Source organism: Mercenaria mercenaria, chromosome 6 (genome assembly GCF_021730395.1).
Source record: "Mercenaria mercenaria strain notata chromosome 6, MADL_Memer_1, whole genome shotgun sequence".
Taxonomy (NCBI): Eukaryota; Metazoa; Mollusca; class Bivalvia; order Venerida; family Veneridae; genus Mercenaria; species Mercenaria mercenaria.
In genome coordinates, this window is record NC_069366.1 from 62296379 (window position 1) to 62321267 (window position 24889).

Sequence of the window (24889 nt, forward strand, 5' to 3'; positions counted from 1 at the left end):
GAAAAAAAATAACCCATCAAATATGTAGGAAAAACTTTGAAAAAAGCTATTCACAGAAATGCAGAGAATTCTTAGTGAAATGGAAATTGCCTCATTTCATAAAAGGTCGACTTTCTTAAATGCATTGCAGGCTTTTCAAGATGTTACAGAAAATCTGATAATTGTTGTTAAACTAAAGGGCAGCCCCTTTAAGTCTGTTTGTTCTATATTTCAGACTGCTATAGATTCAGCAATAAGTCTGTTTGTTTTATATTTCAGACTGCTATAGATTCAGCAATAAGTATGAATGACAAAGGTGTGATAGTTGACGTTCTTAATGTTCTTAATGCCAAATCGTAAGTATAGAATGAAGTGTTGGTAATCTGCTTTCCATTTGTTTACTAAAATACAGTAGTAAAATACAGCAGTTTATTACATGCTCATTTTGTAAACTTGGTTAAATTATAGTGTAACAATAATGTCAATATTTTTATGCTTTGTCCGTTCGTCTGTCACACTTATGTCCAGAGAATAACTTGAATAGTGATTATTGCATTTGATTGAAACTTCAAATAATCATTAAGGCATTGAGACAAAATGCAATGTCAAAAATTCATAACTGTACCTTACCTAGTTTTTGAATGATCTCCCTTTATTTTACAAAATAAGGCTTGTCCGGCGAATTACTTCAGGTTTCTAATAAGTTATTCCCTCTGTTTGGATAAGCACATGCATTGGAGAGCATCATTTGGTTTTACAGATTGCTTGTCAAATTTCCTATCATGTGCATGTTATTTTCATGTAAATCCTCGTGTTAAAAAGTTCATTTACAATTTATATTTTTAGTTTTGCTTTGGCTAAAGAAAAATTATATCATTTATGTAATAGTAATAAGAATAGACATGTATGCAATAAAAAGATGATTATATTTGCATCAAGAAATATGCAACTTTCTTTCGTTGAATAATATTGCAATCCTTAAACCACACAATTTTTCCTCTGCAGTACTTGTTAATACATGTATGTCTCAGTACAACAGTAATAATCTGTGAAGATTATATCTTGCTAACTCACTGCTGTAACAGTAGATTTATAGCCAGCGTTTCAACTGTCATTTAATGTTGGGTGTGAAAACTGAGTTTTTCTTGCACTTTTGTACTCAGTCACTAAGAGATATATAACAGCTGTCTCCAAAACAGGGGGTGCAAAGTACTTTTCTAGGGGTGAAACCCCCCATTTGGCATCAGTGTTCACTTGAAGAAACATGTTCCAATCCAGTTCCAATCCAGTTAAGGGGGCCTCCATAACTGAGTGGTCAAGGTTTAGGATAATTCAAGCTACAAAAGGCATTCCTTCTGGAAGGTCAGAGGTTCTTACAAACTTACTGCCATGTGAGAGGGGCAGATGTGATCTTCCTCCAATTTGAAAAGCTGGAGAGTAGCTGTATGACCTATACTGGATGAGCTAGTTATAGCAGTACATCATACATGTGTGTGCAAAGTTTTATTACAATCTGTGCATATTTGATAACGACAGAGTATAGTGAAAAACTAGCATGTTATTGTCATAAATTTAATTGTTGAGACTAAAACATTGTCAATTTTGGGTCCTGTTCCACAGGTGATTTAATGAAAGCTTCAAGCTCCACTATAAGATGAAATAAATTCATTAAACTAAACCAAAAATGTAACAGTTTTAAGTTTTAACAAGTTTAAAAATCTGAATTTTTCTGTTCACAAGCCCTTATGAGCTTATGTCTTAATAGTAGAGCAGCAAACCCCCAGTTTTAGCATTCAACCTGGCCACCAAAAGTTACAAAATATGTCATATACCAAAATGTCTGGGAGAGTCTGAAGTTTATTGGACTTCCGGCATAAATTGCAGTTTTTTGGTGCGGACCGAGAAATCCAAGATGGCGTCCAAGATGGCCGCCATTTTTAGTCCTTATATGTAGATTTGAAAATAAGGCTGGTAAATATTTATAAAAAAAAACACAAGTGACCTAACCACATACAAGTATCTAAACTTAGGAAGTGTTAAATAATTGTTATATTCGCAAGGTCACTCAAGGTCAGGTCAAGGTCATACTTAAGGTCAAAAGGTCAAAATCGGTCTAAAATCACTGTTTAAGCTACAATCTTTTTTATTTTCTCCAAACTGAATGGCGTGATCTGTCATTTCTCATATCAGAGTAGATCTGTGTGTACTGCAGTTTCATTTGCAATATTTTACAGGAGTACATTTTGGTTACTATGGTTACCATAGTTGAACTAAATACGTTTCAATATAGCCGTTATTTCAGATCTATTTGGTGGATTCATGTACAAGTTTTTGAAAAGAACAAATGTTACAAATTTACTTTTGTTGTGTATAGTAAGAAGAAGTTATATAATTTTGATACTGGTCAATGTCATTTCAAGGTCAAGATCAAGGTCAAGGTCAAAATAGACCAAAATTACTTTTTCACTTACAAATTGAGAGGATAGATCTGGTAACTATAGTAATACCTAAATGTTCTTTAGTATGGCCGGAATTTTATCTCTATTAGGCAGATTAAGATATACTTATGAAAAAAACGCATGTAACAGAAAACCTGTTTTTTTCTGAAAGACAGTTTTTAACATACAGAATATTCTGGTCCACGGTCAATGGCATTACAGTGTTTTAAAATGGCCGCTATTATTGTCCTTTTAGGTCGCGTCATAAATAAGGCTATTAAATATCAATGAAGAAAACACATATGACCTAATGGCATACAAGTATTAGAAGTAAAAAAAAAAGTTTAAAATAAATGTTATATCACTCAAGGTCATTTCATGGTCATACACAAGGTCAAATACGGTCTAAATCACCATTTCAGCTGCAACTTTTTTCATTCTGAGACTCCAAAATTAATATCATTACAGTTTATTTTTCATATATCAGACTAGGCTTGTGTGTATGACAATTCATTTGCATTATTTTAGGGTGAAAAATTTTGTTACCATATACAGTTACCATGGTGAAACCAAATGCGTTTCAATATAGCCACTAGTTTAGATTTAGTTAGTGGAAACCGGTCACGGCCATTTTCAAGGTCATATTCAAAGTCAAAGGGTAAAAATAGCCTAAAATCACCTAAACCCTATACACATTTTCAATATTTTAAATTCCACAAATTTTCATATTAAAGATTGTATATTTGTTTAAACATTGTAATGATACATATTTTGCTTATTTGGCTGTGTAGAAGACAATTGTAAACGTTAAGATCACGAAGTTAATATATGGTTTCTCGGTGGGCGTTCTGGCCATAATGACCCGAGAGCCATTGTAAAACTAGATGTGCCATTAGTATGTACTTTTTTCAGCTTGATTATGATGAAAGTTTGAACCACTCTGGAGTCCGTCTCCTGGAAAAACTAGTACCGATGCCATATGAGTTTGCATGGTCATGACCCCAGTAGGGCTCGTACTCAGAGACCCCGGGTTGAGCGGTTGACACCTTCACCATAAACCACTGCAATTTAGAACAGAACGCACACCTAAGTCATTTATTGACAATATCATGTTATCGACAAATGTACCAAAAAGTTTTTGTTTACTTTTAACGTAAATTTGGTACTATTCGTACTAAGTATATAATACGTTTTTACACCACGGCTGTCAGTGACGTCACACGCCTGAGTTAACAACAATATTGACAGATGTTCCATTTCAAAGTTGAAAATAGTATGTAATAACAGAAATTACATAATTACTTTAGTTACGTATGCAACATTTGATTTTGTAATTGGTATGGGAAATAATCTACATCCAATTGTTATTGTTATCATGTCTTCCTCAAACATCTTAATCATTAAAATATATTACAAAATATTGCAGATATAATACTTCCTTAAGCATTTTAACCACATATTATAAAAGAACGTTTCCAATCTAAAGGAAGTATTTCTTTGTATAGTTAGTTAATATTTCATCTCGGAATAAACATTATCTTCAAATCTTTTTGACATCTATCAATTTCCGTCGGCTTCAACATCTACAAACGTAAAATGGTTGTACAAAGGCAGATCTTTTGTGGTAACGGATGTCACCAGCATAAAATGTTTTGCATGTCACTGGAACATGACACTGCTAATGGCTTTTCACCTTCAAATTGCCACTTTTTCTATATAATATATTCATAGTTAAACTCTGGTAGTTATTTACATCCAACTTAAATTTGCAGTTTCAGGAACCATGAAATCAAACAATAAAGCAAATTTATTAGATACCAAGTTTCAAGTTGTATTGGCCAACAAATCACCATAAGCTTTTAAACAAGAAAAGGTTTTCAAAAACAGAGGGTCTATGTCTTTCTATTGTAACATTGTCAGTATCCCAATATTTCTTAAATCCTAATTGGGAGAATTGCATGGTCGAAAAGTGTTAGCTAACCTCAAGTCAGAAAAAGCTTCAGAATAAGACTGTATTCACCCAGTTGTCCTTAAGCGCTTTGGTTATAAATTGTTGATATTCTGGTAATACTTTTCCGAACCTATCTCCTTTGGTTACTAGCCTAGCAGATTTGTCCTGCTGCTCAAAGAGGGAGACCCTAGTAACTTAGCATACTGTTGGCTTATGCCTATGTTTTGGTTAAGCTTTTGCTCACCTTACGTAACACAACATTCTTCATGACCTCCAACATGGCTTTCATGACAAAGTATTGTCTGACTCGGGTGATTGTATTTAATTTAACAGATGAAATGACTAGAAACATCACCATTTATAAACAAACTAACTTGATCTTGCTAGACCTAAGTTTGGCTTTTGAAAAGATAAACCACAAAAACTTCTTCTAAAGGCGTTTGCCTACAATTTCTCGAGTGGCCTGTGGCATTTCTTCTCAATAGATTCTCTTACTTCACACAATAGAAATAAGTTTGTAACATTTGTTCTTTTCAAAAACTTGTACATGAATCCACCAAAGCTATATATTAAACAGTTTAGACAAAATATGGAATGGTTTGCAAAATTTAACTAATTTCTGTGTCAAAGAAGGACCATAACTGGGCTACAGTACTTGTTCTAGTTATGTAGTCTTGCCTACATTTGTAGCTATGATGGTAAACAAGTGGTCAAAGCCATTTGACAAACATGTTTGACAAAATATGGACCGGTATGAAAAATTTAACTGATTTCCAAGTCCATAAAGGGCCATATTTCAGCTGAAATAGTTGAACTATTGCCTAAAGATGGAAATCATGATGAATAGCAAGTGTTTAAAATTTCAAAGCCACATGTCAAATACAAATAGTTCCGACGAAACCTGTACGATGTACGAAAACCGAACCAATATTCAAGTCCAAAAAGGGGAATAATTCAGTCAAAATGTAATAGAGTTAAGTACTATTGCCTACAGATAGAGACTAATATAATAAAATAAAATAAGTGTTCAAAGTTTCAAAGCCACATGTCAAATAGATGATGCAAAACATGGACTTGAAAGTAATCTGAACCAATTTCAAAGATCAAAACGGGCCATAATTCAGCCAAAATACTTGACAGAGTTATGTACTCTTACTTACTGGTAGGTACTGTTATAATAAACAAGTGATCAAAGTTTAAAAGCCACATTTCAAATAGTTTTTACAAAACATGGACTTTTACGAAATCTGAACCAATTTTTAAATCCAAAAAGAGCCACAATTCAGCCAAATTACTTGACAGAGTTATGTACACTTGCCTACTGGTAGAGACTAATATATTTAAACAAGTGTTCAAAGTTTTTAAGCCACATGCCAAATAATTGTTAGAAAACATTGACTTATCATTAGAATAGCTTCAAATGCAAATTTAACTTTAGGCTTCATAAAAAAAAAACATCACAACAACCAGTGAAAATGTCAAAACTCTACCATATAAAACTCTTATCCATCCATACATGACATAGTTGGAATATACACCTACCATCAGTATCATACACTCAAGTCAAAACACACAAAATTGAAATTGCCCCACATCCCCATTTAGAGAATTTTCCTTCTATACTTTCTTATAGAAAAAAACATCATGTTGTTTGAAAAATAGAAAAATGAAATAAAAAAAAAACACTGCATTGTAAGCAATGCTTTTATCTTTTAATTGTACTTATTTCATAATTGCACAAATTATGTTAACAGTTTTTTCATCTTATTGCACATTCTCACGTTATCTGATGTTAGACCCATGACTAATGTCTGAAAGAGGCTTTGGCATTACCACAGTGACAGAGATAGAAAATAGCGTAGAAATATTTTCAGAGTTACGTTACAAAACAGCCTTATTTCTTTATATCTCGCATAAACCCAGTCCTTGGTTAGCTTATTTTTTGTCTCGCTACAGGCAGTAGTTTTTCCAAATTCAGAAAAAGAAAAATGTTTACGTCAATTTTAAGCATTGGAACTTAGATATAGCTTAAAATGAAACATGCAGCGAATGTAAATCAAGATGTTTATGCAAGTGCTGTTTAAGTATTTTATAACTATAAAGAAAAGATGATTTAAATACAGGTATTAATATTGATCTTGTAACTGAATTCATATTAGTATAAGTTTATGTGCTAATGCAGGAAATAAACACGAATATGTCTTTTTGGAAACGAAACAATGTAATAGATAAAAATGATATAAATGTCATTTTGTATAGTTAAAAATGATATAATGGTTATTTTAACATTTTGACCTTAATATGTATGACCTTAAAAATTATCTTGATACACCTAAAATATAACATATTTTAAACATTTGAGTATATTGCAAATATATCTTAATTAAGATTGCAAATGAAATTGTAAAACACATAGGTCTATTCTGAAATGAATATTTGTACCATTTGAAAAAGAATGAAAACGTGTGTATAGTGTCACGGTACGAACTTGGTCACGTTAGAAGATGTTTCCGGCAGTCGGTTAACTTGGTTGGTAGAGCACTCGGCCTGTAAGCGGGCTTTCCCGGGTTCGAGCCCCGGACTGACTGCATTTTTATCTCACCCTGTGACATAATGGCGTCCAACATTAGACCGTGGCATGCTTGCTTGGTCAGTCTTACGACGCTTGCAATATTATATACCTCCGGAATTCGAGGACGAATTTCCAATTTGGGGGGTGTGGGGGGGGGGAGGGGGTGTATGTCACAGTACGAACTTGATCACGTTAGGGGAGAAGATGTTTCAGGCAGCCGGTTAGCTTGGTCGGTAGAGCTCTCGCCTTGTAAGCGGGGGTTCCCGGGTTCGAGCCCCGGACTGACTGCACATTTATCTCACCCTGTGACAATGGTATTAAAAAGTGTTTTTATGTGTCCTTTTTGCTGTTTTGACCAATTATCCTTGAATGACCTCAATCACTCCCAACAATATAACATTTAAAAGAACCTTTCACTACAAACAATTAAAAGGAGTTTGTAAAATGTGTTGTTTTTTCACATTTGTATGTGATTCCACCAATTAGATCTTAATAACAGATATATTAGAACTAATTTTGTTTCACCATGGTAACCATGTTAGCCAAATGTACTCCTATAAAAATATTGTAAACAAAATTGTCATGCACACAGACTTGTTCTAATATGAAAAATGGCCGGTTATGTCATAGAATTTGGAGAGAATGTAAAACGATTGCAGATAAAATAGTAATTTTAGACATTTTTGACCTTTTGACCTTGCCTACAGCCTTAAACTGACCTTGAGTGACCTCAAAAATATAATATGTTTTCACACATTGTTAGTTTAAATACTTGTATACAGTTAAGTTACATAGTTTTTCTTCGTAAATTATTTACATCTTTATTTTTTAAATTTACCTATAAAATCTTAAAATGGCGGCCATCTTGGACGCCATCTTTGATTTCTCGGTCCGCACCAAAAATTCGCAATTTATGCCGGCAGTCCAATAAACTTCAGACCCTGCCAAACATTTTGGTATATGACATGTTTTGTAACTTTTTGTGGCTAGGTTACTCATTAACTAAGCCATTTATTAGGTTTTGCTGCTCTACTATAAATTCTAGAGTTCATTTTGCCTATATTTCAGTGGGTTATGGAATCTGGATATATCTGCCAGTTTACTACCACATATAAGAGATCTGATTGCACATAAATACGAGGAGTAAGTATAAATATTAGGAGTTTATAGTCAATTTGATTAAATATAACTAGATATCCTAAATGATATGTTAACACTACTCGAAATATACTGTAATAATGGTTATTTATAAGGTATCTAGCACATCAACTTGTGCAGATGAGGTGAGACCTTACTGTGCAGTATGAAAATAAAAAAACTATTTTTTTGGCAAATATTAGGACTGGGACGATTTCAAAATTTTGAAACCGGTTAATCTTTTGTATGAAATAGAATCGAACTGGTTAATTGGCCGCCATATTGAAAATGCTGTTTTCTTTCCTGACCACGGTATCAAGGTACTTCCAGCAGCTGATTACATTTGGAACTTAAAAACTTTGTACTTTGCAAACAATGTGATAATTAACAAGTCATATATTGGTGTATTTTATTTTACACATATCAAGACAGTCAAATCCGCGAATATTGACTATGTTCAATGTGTTTTAGCAGGAAAATACCGCGGGGCCATGTGCTAGTCAAAGAAATGTATAAAGTACAAATTGTGATGTTTATTGTTTGAGAGCGATTAGCGGTTTTGCAAAATTGAAACCGGTTTCACCGAGTAATCGAATCGGATCCGAGTAATCGTCCCAGTCCTAGCAAATATTGTTAACTGATTTTTAAGCTGAATTGTTTTGTACTATTTTGTAAACCAAATTATTGGAAAATGCTTCTAAAAGAGACTTACTGGATGTATCAAATGTGTACCTCTACAAGGATTGAATTCTAATGTTGTTGTCATTGACATCGTCCAACATTGCCGTCCTTTTCTTTGTTATCATTATTTTGTACTCAGAGGTAACTTAGCATAAATGTTTGTAATGAATAAAAGTGACTTGTAATGCATTGTAGTTTTGACTACTTTTAATACATATATAAGTCAGATTGTTCTAATTCATGTTTTTGTTACTGTGTATCAGGTATGTAATGATTGCCTGTGAGTCGCTGAAGATAATACTGAAGAACTTTGGGCCTCTGATCAAAGCAAACCTGACTGCACCGCCAAGCTACGGTGTGGATCTCTCTAGAGAAGAAAGGTAAATATTGCTTTCCCTATCAATATTTGTGTTAAGGAAGTGGACCCGTAAAGTATTCTTGGCGTGCGACTTCAGCATTCTCTGGTACAACAGAAAGCCAGGTGCTCATATGAGCTACATTACTGGCTGAAGAATGAGAAAGTGCTATACAAGAATTCTTAATTGCACATTAATTACCGTTATTAAAGGTCGACTACCAGTAACAAGTTCAGTTTTGTAACAAGACCAAGCATCTGTGTGAATGTTACGAAGGGTGCTGACTTGGAATCATTTGTTTCAGCACCACTTTATTGTGTGTTCAGAACCAAACAAGTTCATCCATGTGAAGAGTCTATTCATCTGCATGGTGCAAGTTCACTGGTTCTACCAGTTTCCAGAGCTTGTGCCGAGGGCTCTGAAAATTATTGAAAACAAGTATCTTGTAGGTTGAGCTGCTTAAAACTTCCACTCGTCCAGATGCAGTGTGTACCCATCCTGCTAATCACTAAAGGGAAATGCTATTAAGCTGCATTATTCAGAATACATCAGTTTTAAATTCCTGTAAAAACAGTACATACTGGAATCATAGACTATCAAGCATCCAGCTAACATGAAAATACTCTGGTAATGTAACAGAACAGGATGGATTTTAGAGTTGCAAAACTGTAAATCAGCCCTCATTTCAATCATTGTCGATGTTCTCACTTTTAAGTGCCTCTGTTTTCATAGATTTTTTTTTTATTTTTGGTGCAGAATAGTATTGTTTATGCAGGACAAGTAATATTGAAAACTCCACTCCCTCAGAGCCTATATCTATTAGTATTTACAAGCAAATGAGTGGGTTTGTCTAATTCTGCCTGTACTAGTTCCAGAAGGAAGAGCAGCTGTCTTTCTCAACCATTAAATCTAGAAATTTGTCATTGGACATATAATGTCCATGTAAATAAAAACATACAAACAATAAAATGAAGACAAAAGGGGTTCATAGTATAAAGTTGATTTTGAGAACCAGTCTTGGAACTCTTACTGGACTAGTAGCTGTGGAGCACAACCCTGAAATTGTCCAATAAAAAGGTAGTATTCTGTGTCTGGTTTTATAATCTTAGCCTGCCCTAACCTGTCAGTGTTAATTGGACATTTTATTAGAATTTTCTTAGTTTTGTTGAAACTTATGCTTACATATTTAAGTTTTATAGCAGAATATTTTATTGTAAAATGAAACGTTTTAATGGAATCTCAGTGTTTGATTTTACATAACTGTAATACTTTAATTTACTATGTATTTTAAAAACAATTAAATCTGCTTAAGAATGTGTTGTCAAAAAAAGGATTACAATTACTCTTAAGAATTCCTTTTCTGATTTTTATTGCTTTGTTCTGAATATATATTTTATGTCAGCCTCTGCATCCTTTCCTTCAACTCAGTTTTTTTATCCATCGCAAAAGGCAGAGTGGTATTGTTTAGGCATTGTCCATCAGGCTGTCATTGCGAAATTTAAATAGCTTATAATTGAAGAAGTACAAAAGCTAGAATCACCAAATCTCACATAATTATTTATTAACACATTGCCTTTGCTCAGGTATAGTATTTTCCCTCTTAAGTAAAAGCAGAGTTTTCCCCCTATATTTGTTTAAAAATATATAGAATAGTAGAAAATGCTTATAATTCATTTGCTGATGTTGTATTATCTGCCTTGACTAGTTATTCCCATAGTATTGTTGGGAAAACTTGAAAATGCTTATAATTCATGTTTTTTAGCTCATCTGTCACGTAGTTACCTCCCTTCATTTCAAATTAAAATGGGTATATCTCCGTAATTAATGAAGATACTGATCTGAAATTTCATTTATGCCATCAGATGGACTTGGACAATCTGTGAAGATACATATTGACTGAATTCATGACAAATTACCTCCCTTTATCTTTTATGTAAATGAATATACCTAGCAGCTTCTAATGAGATTGGTTTGAAACATTATTTATGTCTTCCATGGTAAGAAATTTCTACTTCTTCTTACTTCTCTAATATAAAGGCTTGTACTCTGTATCTTCTACATGCATATACCAATGCATGATTACCTCCCCTGATTTTAATAAAAATGGTTTTATCTCAGTAAGTATTTATAGGACTTATTGTCATTAGTTGGACTGAGACAATCAGTGTAGATAACTATGGACTGATTTTATGTCAAATTACCTCCCTTTGTTAACCAGGTTGTCGCGTTGAAAACCTGAGTTATTAGATTGGGGTAGATGTCGGTCGGGCGGGCGGGCGGCGGCGGCGGCGGCGGCAGTGGCGGCGGCAGCGTCAAACTGGTGTTTCCGGTCAATAACTTTTGTTTGGGTAAAGATATTTGAATAAAACTTGGTATGTATGTAGCTTATATCAAGACAAAGGCTGGGACAGATTTTGGGGTTTCTGGGGTCAAGGTCAAGGTCACTGTTACTTAAAATAGAAAAAGGGTTTCCGGTCAATAACTTTTGTTTCGGTAAAGATATTTGAATAAAACTTGGTATGTATGTAGCTTATATCAAGACAAAGGCTGGGATTGATTTTGGGGTTCCTGGGGTCAAGGTCAAGGTCACTGTTACTTAAAATAGAAAAAGGGTTTCCGGTCAATAACTTAACTTAGGAATGAGCTATCATGATGAAACTTGGTGCATAGAAAACTTATATAAAGTTGTAGCTTGGGATTGATTTTGGGGTTTCTGGGATCAAGGTCAAGGTCATCGTTACTAAAAATAGGGTTAGGGTTAGGTTAGGGTTAGGGTTAGCATATTCTTTACATGCATGGAGGGATTTTGATGAAAGTTGGCACAATTGTTCACCATCATGAGACGGAGTGTCATGCGCAAGAACCAGGTCCCTAGGTCTAAGGTCAAGGTCACACTTAGAGGTCAAAGGATACAAGAATGAAAACTTTGTCCGGAGCATATTTCTTCATGCATAGAGGGATTTTGATGTAACTTGGCACAATATATACACCATCATGAGATGAAGTGTCTTGCGCAGTTCCCTTCTTTAGAATTACTTCCCTTTGTTGTTACTATAAATAGCTTATATTGTAACTTTTTCATTACTAGACGTAGGGAAAAATCGAGACCACTTTTCTGTAGTACAACATGCATGTTACATCCAATTTTGAGGTGTATTTTGACCAATCTCTACCTGGTAAGGATTTCTGTGTGGACTTACAATTTTTTTTTTTTTTTTTTTTTTTTTTTTTTTTAAGATTAACTTCCCTTAGTTGTTACTATAAATAACTTATATTGTAACTTTTTTATAATTGACCGTAGGGAAAAACCAAGACCACTTTTCTGTGGTACAACATAGTTGTTACTTTCTAATTTTAGGTGTATTTTAAGGTATCTCTACCTGGTAAGGAGTTTTTTTGTGGACTTAGAAAAACAAAAGAATTACAATGATTACTAAACAACCACAAAATTAAAATTACATCTGCAAATACAGGTGCTAGAGTAAAGAAATTTGCTGTGACGGGCGTATATTGTGACATTCTGGCACTCTTGTTTATTCTTATGAAAAGTGTTGAAAACCTGGTTTCGTGGCATTGCCGCGTTTCTTGTTTCAAATTAAAATGGGTGTATCTCAGTAACCAATGAAGATACTGATTTGAAATGTCATTTATGCCATCAGATGGACTCGGACAATCAGGGTAGATAACTTTTGACTGAATTTATGAAAAATTACCTCCCTTTATTTTATGTAAATGAATATACCTCAGCAGCATCTAATGAGATTAGTTTTAAATGTTATTTAAGTCTTCCAGGGTAAGGAATAGCCATGCTAGTACAAAAATGCAGCATTTGAGGGTCCTTGGTATGGAGATTGGCTGTGACTAGTATGTAACCCATAGGTCAAAAGGGACTGTTACAAGAAAATATTTATCCTGATGATACTTAATGTGTATGCCTATAAGATCTATGTCAAAACTTAAGAGCAATGGTACTCAGATGAGCGATATAGGGCCATCATGGCCCTCTTGTTTGTGAAACTTAATATAAATATAGATCACTATATTGGGCAGAGGTTTTCCATTTGATTTTGTAAAAGAGAGAAACCAACAAACAATTGCATGGTCCTTTTGTACATAACTTGTGTATGTCTGGAAATAAAATATTTTTTCAAGAAAATGTCCTCTCATTCACAAAACAATTTAATTTGGCAGGAGATAAAAATTCACTGAGTTTTATTGTTTTGCTTGAGATTTAAACTAAGATATGTAGGGATATATAGGATGTATTTTTATTTTAATGGCTGGTTATAAAGTAAGCTTGCCACATGCTGAAACAAACAAATTCATATGAGATCTTTTTCTGTTTGGTGTAAGAGGTCGCTCTGAAGTGTGATATATGTTACATCATCAGCACTGAACATCGTGAACAATGTCTATATCAGAGCCTTAGTCCTGATACCATATTCATCAACATCAAATTCGGGAATACTGCGGCTGTAAAATGCATAGTTTAAGTTTTCTTTATGCTCAGTTATTTTCAGATAAGCACTAGTGACAAAGAAACTTAAATGTGACTCCAGTGTGACCAAGAGGTCAGCAGATTCTCTCTTCTACATATATTGAGCATAAAGTTATAGAAAAATGAATGTCTTATGATCTTAGTTCTAAGTTTCAGGCCTTAACAATTGATGAATACAGGTTCTAACAGGTTGAATTAGCATTGTCACATGTGTGAAGTTTAAGGCAGTGTACCTGAACAGACAGTCACCATTTTCAGTTTGATTATATAGTCTCTGTATGCAATATCAGCATTCTCTGGTTGATACAAAAAATCAGTTTTCTGTTCTGGCCGAAGGATTCCGAAATAGGATACAAGAATACGAAATTGAACGGAAATTGCTGATAGTCATTATGTGTCCATTACCTTAATTATGATATTCAAAAATCAAGTTTAATGACCTGGCAGCTTCACAGTAAGAACTAGTGTTTGTTAGTACCATGTATAAAAGAAACTGTCATAATGATAACTGAAACATTGAACCAAATATCTTAAATAATGCCTGATGCGAAACAAAACATAAGTTTTGCTACATCTGTTGACCACCACTCACAAGTTAATGTTCACCAAAAATTGGCAAAATGGAGATGTAATTACCACCGTGTTTGAATATTAAACAAGGCAATACGGTATTATCACACATTTAGTATCTAGCTTTCATAGCTATATACAAATAGAATTTTTAGGGGGTTTATTTAACAGTTTAAATGTAAAATTTATCAGATGGGTAAAAGTATCATCTGCACTTTACATGACTGTTTCTGTTAGACACAGTGTGTGAGTGTAGCATAAAATGATCAGGTAGATTTTACCATAAACAGCCATTTACCATCTTGTTTGTTGAACTTCATAGCTGGTGAAACCCTTATAATGGCATTTTAAAGCTGCATACCTTCAGATAAATGTTGATTTTTTAGCTCACCTGAGCCAAAGGCTCAGGGTGAGCTATTGCGACCGCTCAATGTCCGTCGTGTGGTGTGCGTCGTCAGTGTGTCCGTCAAAATCTTCTTGTACAAAACTGCATGGCCTAGGGCTTTGATATTTGGTATGTAGCATCATCTAGTGGTCCTCTACCAAATTGTTCAAATTATCCCCCTAGGGTCAAATATGGCCCCGCCCCGGGGGTCACATGGTTTATATAGAGTTATATAGGGAAAATTTTGAAAATCTTCTTGTACTAAACCACACAGCCTAGGGCTTTGATATTTGGTATGTAGCATCATCTAGTGGTCCTCTACCAAAATTGTTCAAATTATCCCCCTAGGGTCAAATATGGCCCCGCCCCGGGGGTCACATGGTTTATATAGACTTATATAGGGAAAACTTTGAAAATCTTCTTGTGATAAACCACACGTCCTAGGGCTTTGATATTTGGTATGTAGCATCATCTAGTGGTCCTCTACCAAAATTGTTCAAATTATCCCCTTAGGGTCAAATATGGCCCCGCCCCAGGGGTCACATGGTTTATATACACTTATATAGGGAAAACTTTGAAAATCTTCTTGTACTAAACCACACGGCCTAGAGCTTTGATATTTGGTTTGTAACATCATCTAGTGGTCCTCTACCAAAATTGTTCAAATTATCCCTCTAGGGTCAAATATGGCCCCACCCCGGGGGTCCCAAGTTTTACATAGACTTTTATATGAAAAAAAGTTTAAAAATCTTCTTGTCTGAAACCACAACACTTAGACATTTGATATTTGGTTTGTAGCATTGTCTTATGGTCCTCAACCAAAATTATTCAAATTGTACCCCTGGGGTGAAAAGAGGCCCTGCCGTGGGGATCCTAAGTTTTATATAGACTTATATAGGAAAAATCTTTAAAAATCTTCTTGTCTGAAACCATATGACCTATGCTTTTGATATTTGGCATGATGCATTGTCTAGTAGTCCTCTACCAAAATCATTCAAATTATGTCCCTGGGATTAAAAGAGGCCCCGCCCTGGGTTCACTTAGTTACTATGTGAGTGATATAGGAAAAAATACTTAAAAAATCATTTGATCCTATTTCCAAGACTGTTTAATTATAATTACCTGATGACCCCAAGTAATATGATGTCACTTGACTGTGACCTTGACCTACTGACCTACTTTCTTGTTTTTTAAGATACAGCCTTGAAATTTTGATGACGTACACAGTTTTGCACACCAATCGTAAAACTGAATTTCATTGACCATGAATGTGACCTACTGACTTTCTTAATATTTTATCATCAGTTTGATCTTTGAAACATGTAGCTCATATTACTCAGGTGAGCGATCCAGGGTCATCATGACCCTCTTGTTTTAGAATTTATTAAAGTTTTTCTTTACAAGAGAGGGAAAAAAGTTATTTGGTACCTTTATAATCTTTTTTTCTACAGTAACTCCTTTAGTCAATAGCTTGTGCAGAAAACTCAAAAGCATTGGTCACACCATTGAAATTTGATAAAAATGTAAGGAATTTAGCTCTACTTTGTATTGTAATTATACAGTAAAATATCTATTTAAACGATACTGGTTTATCATTTCCGATATCAAGTATCAATTGTTAGGTTTTTTTTGTTTTTTTTTAAAGTTTTGAAATTAATATGGTAACATCACCTTTCAAATATGATTGTAGGGAGTGTTCTAAATTAGCCGTGTACAACCAATTGTTTTGAAGTGAATTTTTTGTGTGGTTAAAGGTATATCATCTGAACTCATTTGTCCTCTACCACTGATTCATGTGAGGGAGATGTCAGTTATTTGTGAATTCAGAATCACAAAGCAGGTTAACTAACAAGCATGACACAACTGAAAAAAAAGAAATACGGAACACTTTTATACAGCGGGTTTTTATTTTTATTTTTTTCCAAAACAAGGGATGCAAAACATCATCATCTCATTCATGTCTGAATGTGAGAGTTGTGCCCCTTTGTCAAGAAACATTTACAGCTGATGTGAATTGTGTATGAGGAAAACATATGTGAAGTTGTGCATCTGAGGTTTTGTTAGTGATTTCACTTAGTAAGACCAGAAATGGTTCTTTATTTCAGAAGTATGCATAAAGGGCCTCAGTATATCAGGCATATATCCAAAACTTTTAGACCTAGAGTCACAGAACTTAATAGGAAAAGTGTGTAAAAAAAATTTAGTTTTGCATTGCCAACAAGTACCATGTGACTATACAGTAACAGATAGTGGGGCACCAATGTCCTATGGACACAAAAGTAGTCATTTATAAAGTCAACAACTTAAAAATATACATTTCTGTATTAACTTTAAAACTGTTTTAAATTGTACCTCATAATATTCAGTTTGCAACAAATTTATTTTATGATCTCTTTGAAATGCAATGAGAGCTTTGAAACATAGCCCAAAGCAGTTATATATTTGTATAATTAAAAGATTTTCCTGGTTCATTAAACTTTTTATTGTCACCTTAATTTACCCTATTAGTATGAACAAATATAGCTAAGAACATGGAAATTAATTTGAAGAGTGTCTTGTATATAAAATTATTGAACGAAGTAAACTTGTATCATAGTCAGTCCCACATGATTTTTATGTCTCCTAAACACACTGTGGTGGGAGATATATTGATTTACTCCTGTCTGTTCATCTGTCTGTCACATATCTTGCCCGCACTTTTAAGTCAAACATTTCTCATGCGATCTTCACCAAACTTGAATTAATATCCTAGTCAGCCCAGGCATGTCAGAATTATTGCCCTAAAATTACCAAAAATCGCTGCCAGTATCCGCACTTAATATAATTGGTCAATTTTGTCTGCACTCTAAGACGAACATTTCTCATGCAATCTTCACCAAACTTGAACTTAATGTGTTTGCCAATAAGCCCTCGGCCAAGTTCAATAACTAGCCTAATTGTCCCAGGCATTTCGGAATTATGGCCCTTGAATTACCAAAAATCGCTGCCAGTATATGCACTTTAAGTCATTGGTGCATGGTTGATTCGGATACATGCAACTATTCAGATGATTAGGCAGTTGTGGGAGACATTCGCTTTTCTTAAAAGCACCTCTAGTTATTATAGGTATTGAAAAATACTTGTGATATTAGGCTGTCTGTATAATATAACCTTGAAGTATAGTTTGTATAATTCGCGTAATATGAGCTGTAGATCTCCATACAGCTGCCTTTAAAAAAAATAGTAGCTTATTTGGTTTACAATTATAAAAAAAATATGGTCATTTACCTGATCCAGTATTTCTTAGTTTGCTTTTAATTTGGTGGGTTTTGATGATAAAGTTCTTTAAACAATTTTCTATCAAAAACCAAATATCTGAATTTCATAAGGTACAACAGAAGCTTCATGATACTGTCTTTTGCTGAATCTAAATTAGGAATCTGATCAGTAAGTCAGTCTGGAATTCACCATATGACTGCTACCAGTATTATTAGTTACGCTATAATTATATTTAAAAAAATGGCATTTAGGCAAAGATATGCTATGGATCTGTTGAAAAATGTCATTCAAAAGAAGTTTAGCTATGATCCTGGTGAAATATGGCATAAAACTTGAGCTGTGTTATACCATGATTCTGATGACAATGGTATTTTATGATTTAAGCTGTGTTACACTGATCCTGACGACAATGGTATTTTATGATTTAAGCAGTGTTACACTGATCCTGATGACAATGGTATTTTATGATTTAAGATGTGTTACACTGATCCTGTTGACAATGGTATTTTATGATTTAAGCAGTGTTACACTGATCCTGTTGACAATGGTATTTTATGATTTAAGCAGTGTTACACTGATCCTGTTGACAATGGTATTTTATGATTTAAGCAGTGTTACACTGATCCTGATGACAATGGTATTTTATGATTTAAGATGTGTTACACTGATCCTGTTGACAATGGTATTTTATGATTTAAGCAGTGTTACACTGATCCTGTTGACAATGGTATTTTATGATTTAAGCTGTGTTACACTGATCTTGTTGAAAAAATGGCAGTTAAGCTGTGTTTTACCATGATCCTGTTGAAAAAAAAATGGCAGTTAAGCTGTGTTGTATTGTGATCCTGTAAAAATGGCATTTACACAGTGTTATACTGTAATTATTGAAAATGTGGCACTATAGTCAAGTTAAACTGTGATCATGTTTATACAAAAATGTCATTCAAGCCATATAAAAATTGAGAAAGTGTCGAAAAATAGCATTAAGCCAATGGTAAACAAAAAATAATATGTCTAACTTGTGAAAGGTTTTATGCAAATTTGCACAAACAAACATGCTCAACTGAGCAACTTAGCTGTAGTCTTATTTCATATCCTAATATTGGAAATATGTTTCTCCATTCCAGGTACAGAAAATGCAATGGATGTTATAAACATTTAATGGACATTCGAACTGTCGTCGACAAAAAATCATCGATATCAGGGAAAGTTGGACATACTTTTAGACAGCTTCAAATTTTACTAGGATCTTTAGATTGAACGCTCGTATTTCTCTCTCGTCTTTACCAGCTTAGGCTACATTGTCTCGATGGCATTAGAATTGATCTGTCTTGTGAAGGAATTTATAGATGTGCAGTGCGGATTTTCATGTTCTAATGAAAAACGGTTGAAATGGCTGTGTGATATCATATATTATACAGGGTGGATTTTGACAGCTGCTTCTGAGGAAATTATATGCAATAAAATATTGTGATATAACTGTATTCTATAATTCTAGTGCTAAATATATACAAGGTGTTAAGTGTCACTGGAATGTGATAAAAACCTTTAAGTAAATAACCAAGTTATATAAAAAAGATGTGATAAATATAACCTGTAAAAGATGGAAATAAGTACCGGGTATTAATAGAGGAAATTTAAACTGGTTACAGTAGAAAGATTGTCAAGATATGAGTATTGCTAAAGGAGGACATTCTTTTCCTGTAGTCATCGAAAGTGTTTTATATATTTATACTGGCAGTTTCAGCGCTATTCTCAATAGTACTGTTTTTATTGATCAGCACTTGTATGAAGTCTATCTGAAATAGGCCGAGTTACAACATTGGACCACAGTTAACTCTTTTTTTCAAATTGCTATGAATAACAACGTTGGGCCACTGTAAAGTTTGTTTTCAAATGCTATGAATTACAACATTGGGCACATTTAACTGTTTTTAAATTGCTATGAATTTCAGCATAAGGCCTCAGTTAACTCTGTTTTCATAGTGCTATGAATTAAAACATTGGGCCACAGTTAACTCTGTTCTCAAATTGCTATGAATTACAACATTGGGCCACAGTTAACTCTGTTTTTAAATTGCTATGAATTGCAACATCAGGCACATTTAACTCAGTTTTCAAATTGCTATGAATTACAACATTGGGCCACAGTTAACTCTGTTTTTAAATTGCTATGAATTGCAACATCAGGCACATTTAACTCAGTTTTCAAATTGCTATGAATTACAACATTTGGCGACAGTAAACTCTGTTTTTAAATTGCTGTGAATTACAACATTGGGCCACAGTAAAGTTTGTTTTCAAATTGCTATGAATTACAACATTGGGCACATTTAACTGCTTTCAAATTGCTATGAATTTCAGCATTAGGCCTCAGTTAACTCTGTTTTCATAGTGCTATGAATTAAAACATAGAGCCACAGTTAACTCTGTTTTCAAATTTCTATGAATTACAACATTGGGCCACAGTTAACTCTGTTTTTAAATTGCTATGAATTACAACATTGGGAACATTTAACTCTGTTTTCAAATTGCTATGAATTACAACATTGGACCACAGTTAACTCTGTTTTTAAATTGCTATGAATTGCAACATTGGGCACATTTAACTCTGTTTTCAAGTTGCTTTTAATTTCAATATTGGGCCACAGTTAACTCTGTTTTCAAATTGCTATGAATTACAACATTGGGCCACAGTTAACTCTGTTTTCATAGTGCTTTGAATTGCAACATTGGGCACATTTAACTATGTTTTCAAAGTGCTTTGAATTTCAACATTGGGCCACAGTTAACTCTGTTTCCAAATTGCTATGAATTACAACATTGGGTCAGCGTCACCTCTGCTGGATGACTGAACATTTGTGACACTGTGAATAGCAACTATAGAACAATTTTTAACAACATTGTGAATCACTTTTAATTGCAGTTTACTGCACTTTAAGCACTATGAATAGCCACTGTAGGTAACTGCTTCGCTTATATATCTACCTTTATATCACTGAGTTACAGCTGTGGATCACTGAATTACAGCTGTGGGCCACTGAATTACAGCTGTGGATTACTGTTACAGCTGTGGATCACTGAATTACAGCTGTGGATCACCGAGTTACAGAATTACAGCTGTGGACCACTGAGTTACAGCTGTGGACCACTGAGTTACAGCTGTGGATCACAGTTACAATTGTGGCTCACTGAATTACAGCTGTGGAGCACTGAATTACAGCTGTGGACCACTGAATTGCATCTTTGGACCACTGAATTACAGCTGTAATTACTGCTAACTCTGTGTAAGGATCACTGTCTGAATCACTGCTAACAGCAATTTATAACACTATGAATTACACATGTGAAACACAGTTCCCTTTGCCTTAAGATCAAATGAATAATAGATTGATCACATTTATTTTTATTTTTTTATCCTTGAATTATGATTGTCAGTCACTTACAATACTGCTTGAGATCCGTTGCAACTGCGGATAAATTTTAACTCTGTTTTTCAGCTCAACAATTCATTACAACAGTGGATCACTGTTCATTCTGTCTTTGGAGCACTATATACTGTATAATGGTTCACTGAAATCTGAACGCTAAGTACTGACTTAGATTATACTCCATTCTTTGATACCTAATTAGCATAATATTTAATGATTATGACATTGCCATAAATGTTATTAAATACTTCATAGATTGATCATTTTGGTGCTTCATCATTTGACAGTTGTACAAATATAAATCGTAGTGTGCACATTGGTTTTTCTGTACCTTGTGTTATCATATACGTAATTACATTGACTTTCAAATGTGTACATTCTCAAATTATTGCTGTAATGGTACCTAAGTAATTAAATTATATTCATAATGGTTCTAGTGTTCAAAAGAGGCCATTTAGAAAGGTACTTGCCATTGGCCATGCACATTATTCTCTTCTAATGAAACAACTTAAGGCACCTTCTGACATTAGAAATCATAGTTCTGTTTACTTTTCATTACATCAAACTTAACACTTTGATCTGTAAATTTTGGAAATATTCATGAGAGTTTAATTTCCACTATCACATTTTTTTGCAAATTCAGATATCCCCCCCCCCCCCCACCACCTGCTTAGCTTAATAGGGAGAGCGCAGATCTATGATTTGCGGGGTTGTGAGTTGGATCCCCAGGCGTATAACTGAAATACTTTTGAAAAACAGTGTTAAACCCAAAACAAACAAACAAAACAATTATTTCACTGATACATGTATTCAGTTTTCATAACATTTATTATAAAAAAGGTGTCTAGTTAGGAAACCTTGGTAACATGTAATGCCAGTAAGTTCTGACACAATAAAATCGCAATATAGTTTCCGCGTGAACATTCCCCAGTCTACAGTATTGTTCTGATATTTCTACCACATAAACCATTATTACTACTGTTTTGTTGCTGTGAGCATTAATAAACCTTTTGAACTGCTGTCTGAGTATTTGGATTGTGGGAGAAAAACAAATAACATCAAACCACAAATGGTTTTGTTACAGTTATTTTGATGTTTACAGCATTTTTATAGACTGGTTATTAACAAATATTGCTTCTCTTTTTTTCTGTTTGTGCAAGTTGTCATGTTTGAAAGGAACAAAATTGTTGAATTCTTTTAATTTCTTTTTTCTCACATAAATGTAATAGTTTTTTTTAGTCTGTTCTTTCATTTCAAATTCTTCAATATGGTCTTTTTGAAAATTATCATAGTTCAGAAATATATAATGGCCCTTCTTTCTCTTTTTGGTGAATGGGGCCAGAGCTGTCAAAGAATGGAATGGCATACTTGTAGGAAAAATGGAAATTGTTTACCAAAGCAATTTTTAGCTCAACTTTTCGAAGAAAAAGTAGAGCTATTGCACTCACCCCGTTGTCAGTGTCGCCGTTGGTTAAAGTCAAATATCTCTGTTACTATCAAAGCTATTGACTTGAAACTTAAAATAGTTATGTTCTATCAAAGTCTACTTCAGGAGTAACAATCTTCATAACTCTGATTTGAATTTTGACAGAATTATGCCCCTTTTTAACTTAAGAATTTTTTATTAAAATTTTTGATAAAGTCAGAAATCTCTGTTACTATCAAAGCTATTGACTTGAAACTTAAAATAGTTATTTATTATCAAAGTCTACACCAGGAGAGAGACACAGTTCCCATAACTCTAATTTGAATTTTGACAGAATTATGCCCCTTTTTTATCTCTGTTACTGTCAAAGCTTTTGACTTGAAACTTAAAATACTTATTTACCATTAAAGTCTTCACCAGAAGAAACAATCCCTATAACTCTGATTTGAATTTTGACATAATTATGCCCCTTTTTAACTTAAGAATTTTTTATTAAAATTTTTGATAAAGTTAAATATCTCTTGTTACTATTAAAGCTTTTGACTTGAAACTCAAAATAGTTATTTACTATCAAAGTCTACACCAGCAGACACAATTCCCATAACTCTGATTTGAATTTTGACAGAGTTATGTCCCTTTTTAACTTGGAATTTTTTTTACTGGCAATGCTCTAATTCAGAGTCAAGCACTGAGGAAAGTCAAGCACACTGTCTTACGGACAGCTCTTGTTATAGTCACGGGAATTAGTACTGCTAAATCCTTTAGGTATGATAAATTATATTTTCTCCAAGTCTTTTTCGTACTAAATGTAGTCCTAGGACAGAAAACAATTAATTTTGTCTTTCTTTTAAAACACAAAGTTGAAAGATTTATTTTATGATATTTCATGGGGATGTGGGAATTGTAACAAATTTAATGTTAAAATGTGTATTCCCAGGTGGTGGGGATGGGGTGGAATTCAACCCCCCCCCCCCCCCCCCCCAAAAAAAAATGGCCATGATAACTTCAGCATCCAATGATTTAAGAGATATTCTTTGGAATATATTACTGCTGTTAAAGTGTGATTTAGCATTATTTATATATCTTGTTTTCATACATCCATCATCTCTTTTTTCAAATTGATGTACAAATTATTGAAGTTGGTATGTCCTCTTGCAAACTGGCATTCACTGAGTCTGGTATTGCAAACTGGCATTCACTGAGTCTGGTATTGCAAACTGGCATTCACTGAGTCTGGTATTGCAAACCGGCATTCAGCGAGTCTGGTATTGCAAACTGGAATTCACCGAGTCTGGTTTTGCAAACTGGCATTCACCGAGTCTGGTATTGCAAACTGGCATTCACTGAGTGGTATTTATTTTCCATTCAGATGTTTTGTTTCATATAAAGATTTTAGCTTGGGCATATTTTCTCGGACTGAATGGAATTGTGAGTATAGACATTCTCTGTAGACAGTTTATAAACTCATCACTCAGAGTGTCATTTTATTTAGCATGCCAGCTTTAATAATAAATAGAATATATGTTTTTATAGAAAGGCTGAAAAGATGTATTGAAAAATGTTTTCAAATATGTTTTATTGGCCTTTTGTTGCTGTAAAATTTTGATTTGTTTTTAGCTCACCTGTCACAAAGTGACAAGGTGAGCTTTTGTGATCGCGCAGTGTCCGTCGTCCGTCGTCCGTGCGTGGGTGCGTGCGTGCGTCCGTAAACTTTTGCTTGTGACCACTCTAGAGGTCACATTTTTCATGGGATATTTATGAAAGTTGGTCAGAATGTTCATCTTGATGATATCTAGGTCAAGTTCGAAACTGGGTCACGTGCCTTCAAAAACTAGGTCAGTAGGTCTAAAAATAGAAAAACCTTGTGACCTCTCTAGAGGCCATATATTTCACAAGATCTTCATGAAAATTGGTCAGAATGTTCACCTTGATGATATCTAGGTCAAGTTCGAAACTGGGTCATGTGCCATCAAAAACTAGGTCAGTAGGTCAAATAATAGAAAAACCTTGTGACCTCTCTAAAGGCCACATTTTTCATGGGATCTGTATGAAAGTTGGTCAGAATGTTCATCTTGATGATACCTAGGTCTAGTTCGAAACTGGGTCATGTGCAGTCAAAAACTAGGTCAGTAGGTCTAAAAATAGAAAAACCTTGTGACCTCTCTAGAGGCCATATATTTCATGAGATCTTCATGAAAATTGGTCAG

General features: G+C 34.1%; 1 protein-coding gene across 3 annotated transcripts in view; it reads left to right on the forward strand.

Moving 5' to 3' along the window:
* The window catches only part of LOC123548739 (katanin p80 WD40 repeat-containing subunit B1-like), a 115877-nt gene extending 92231 nt beyond the window's left edge, over positions 1 to 23646 (forward strand). For all 3 annotated transcript variants that reach the window (XM_053546091.1, XM_053546089.1, XM_053546090.1), the window contains 4 exons: positions 259 to 335; positions 8009 to 8083; positions 9022 to 9138; positions 18953 to 23646. In XM_053546091.1, coding sequence (XP_053402066.1) covers positions 259 to 335; positions 8009 to 8083; positions 9022 to 9138; positions 18953 to 19085 — 402 coding nt within the window. In that variant the 3' untranslated portion in view covers positions 19086 to 23646. The remainder of the gene's footprint in view (positions 1 to 258; positions 336 to 8008; positions 8084 to 9021; positions 9139 to 18952) is intronic.
* Positions 23647 to 24889: the final 1243 nt, after the last annotated feature.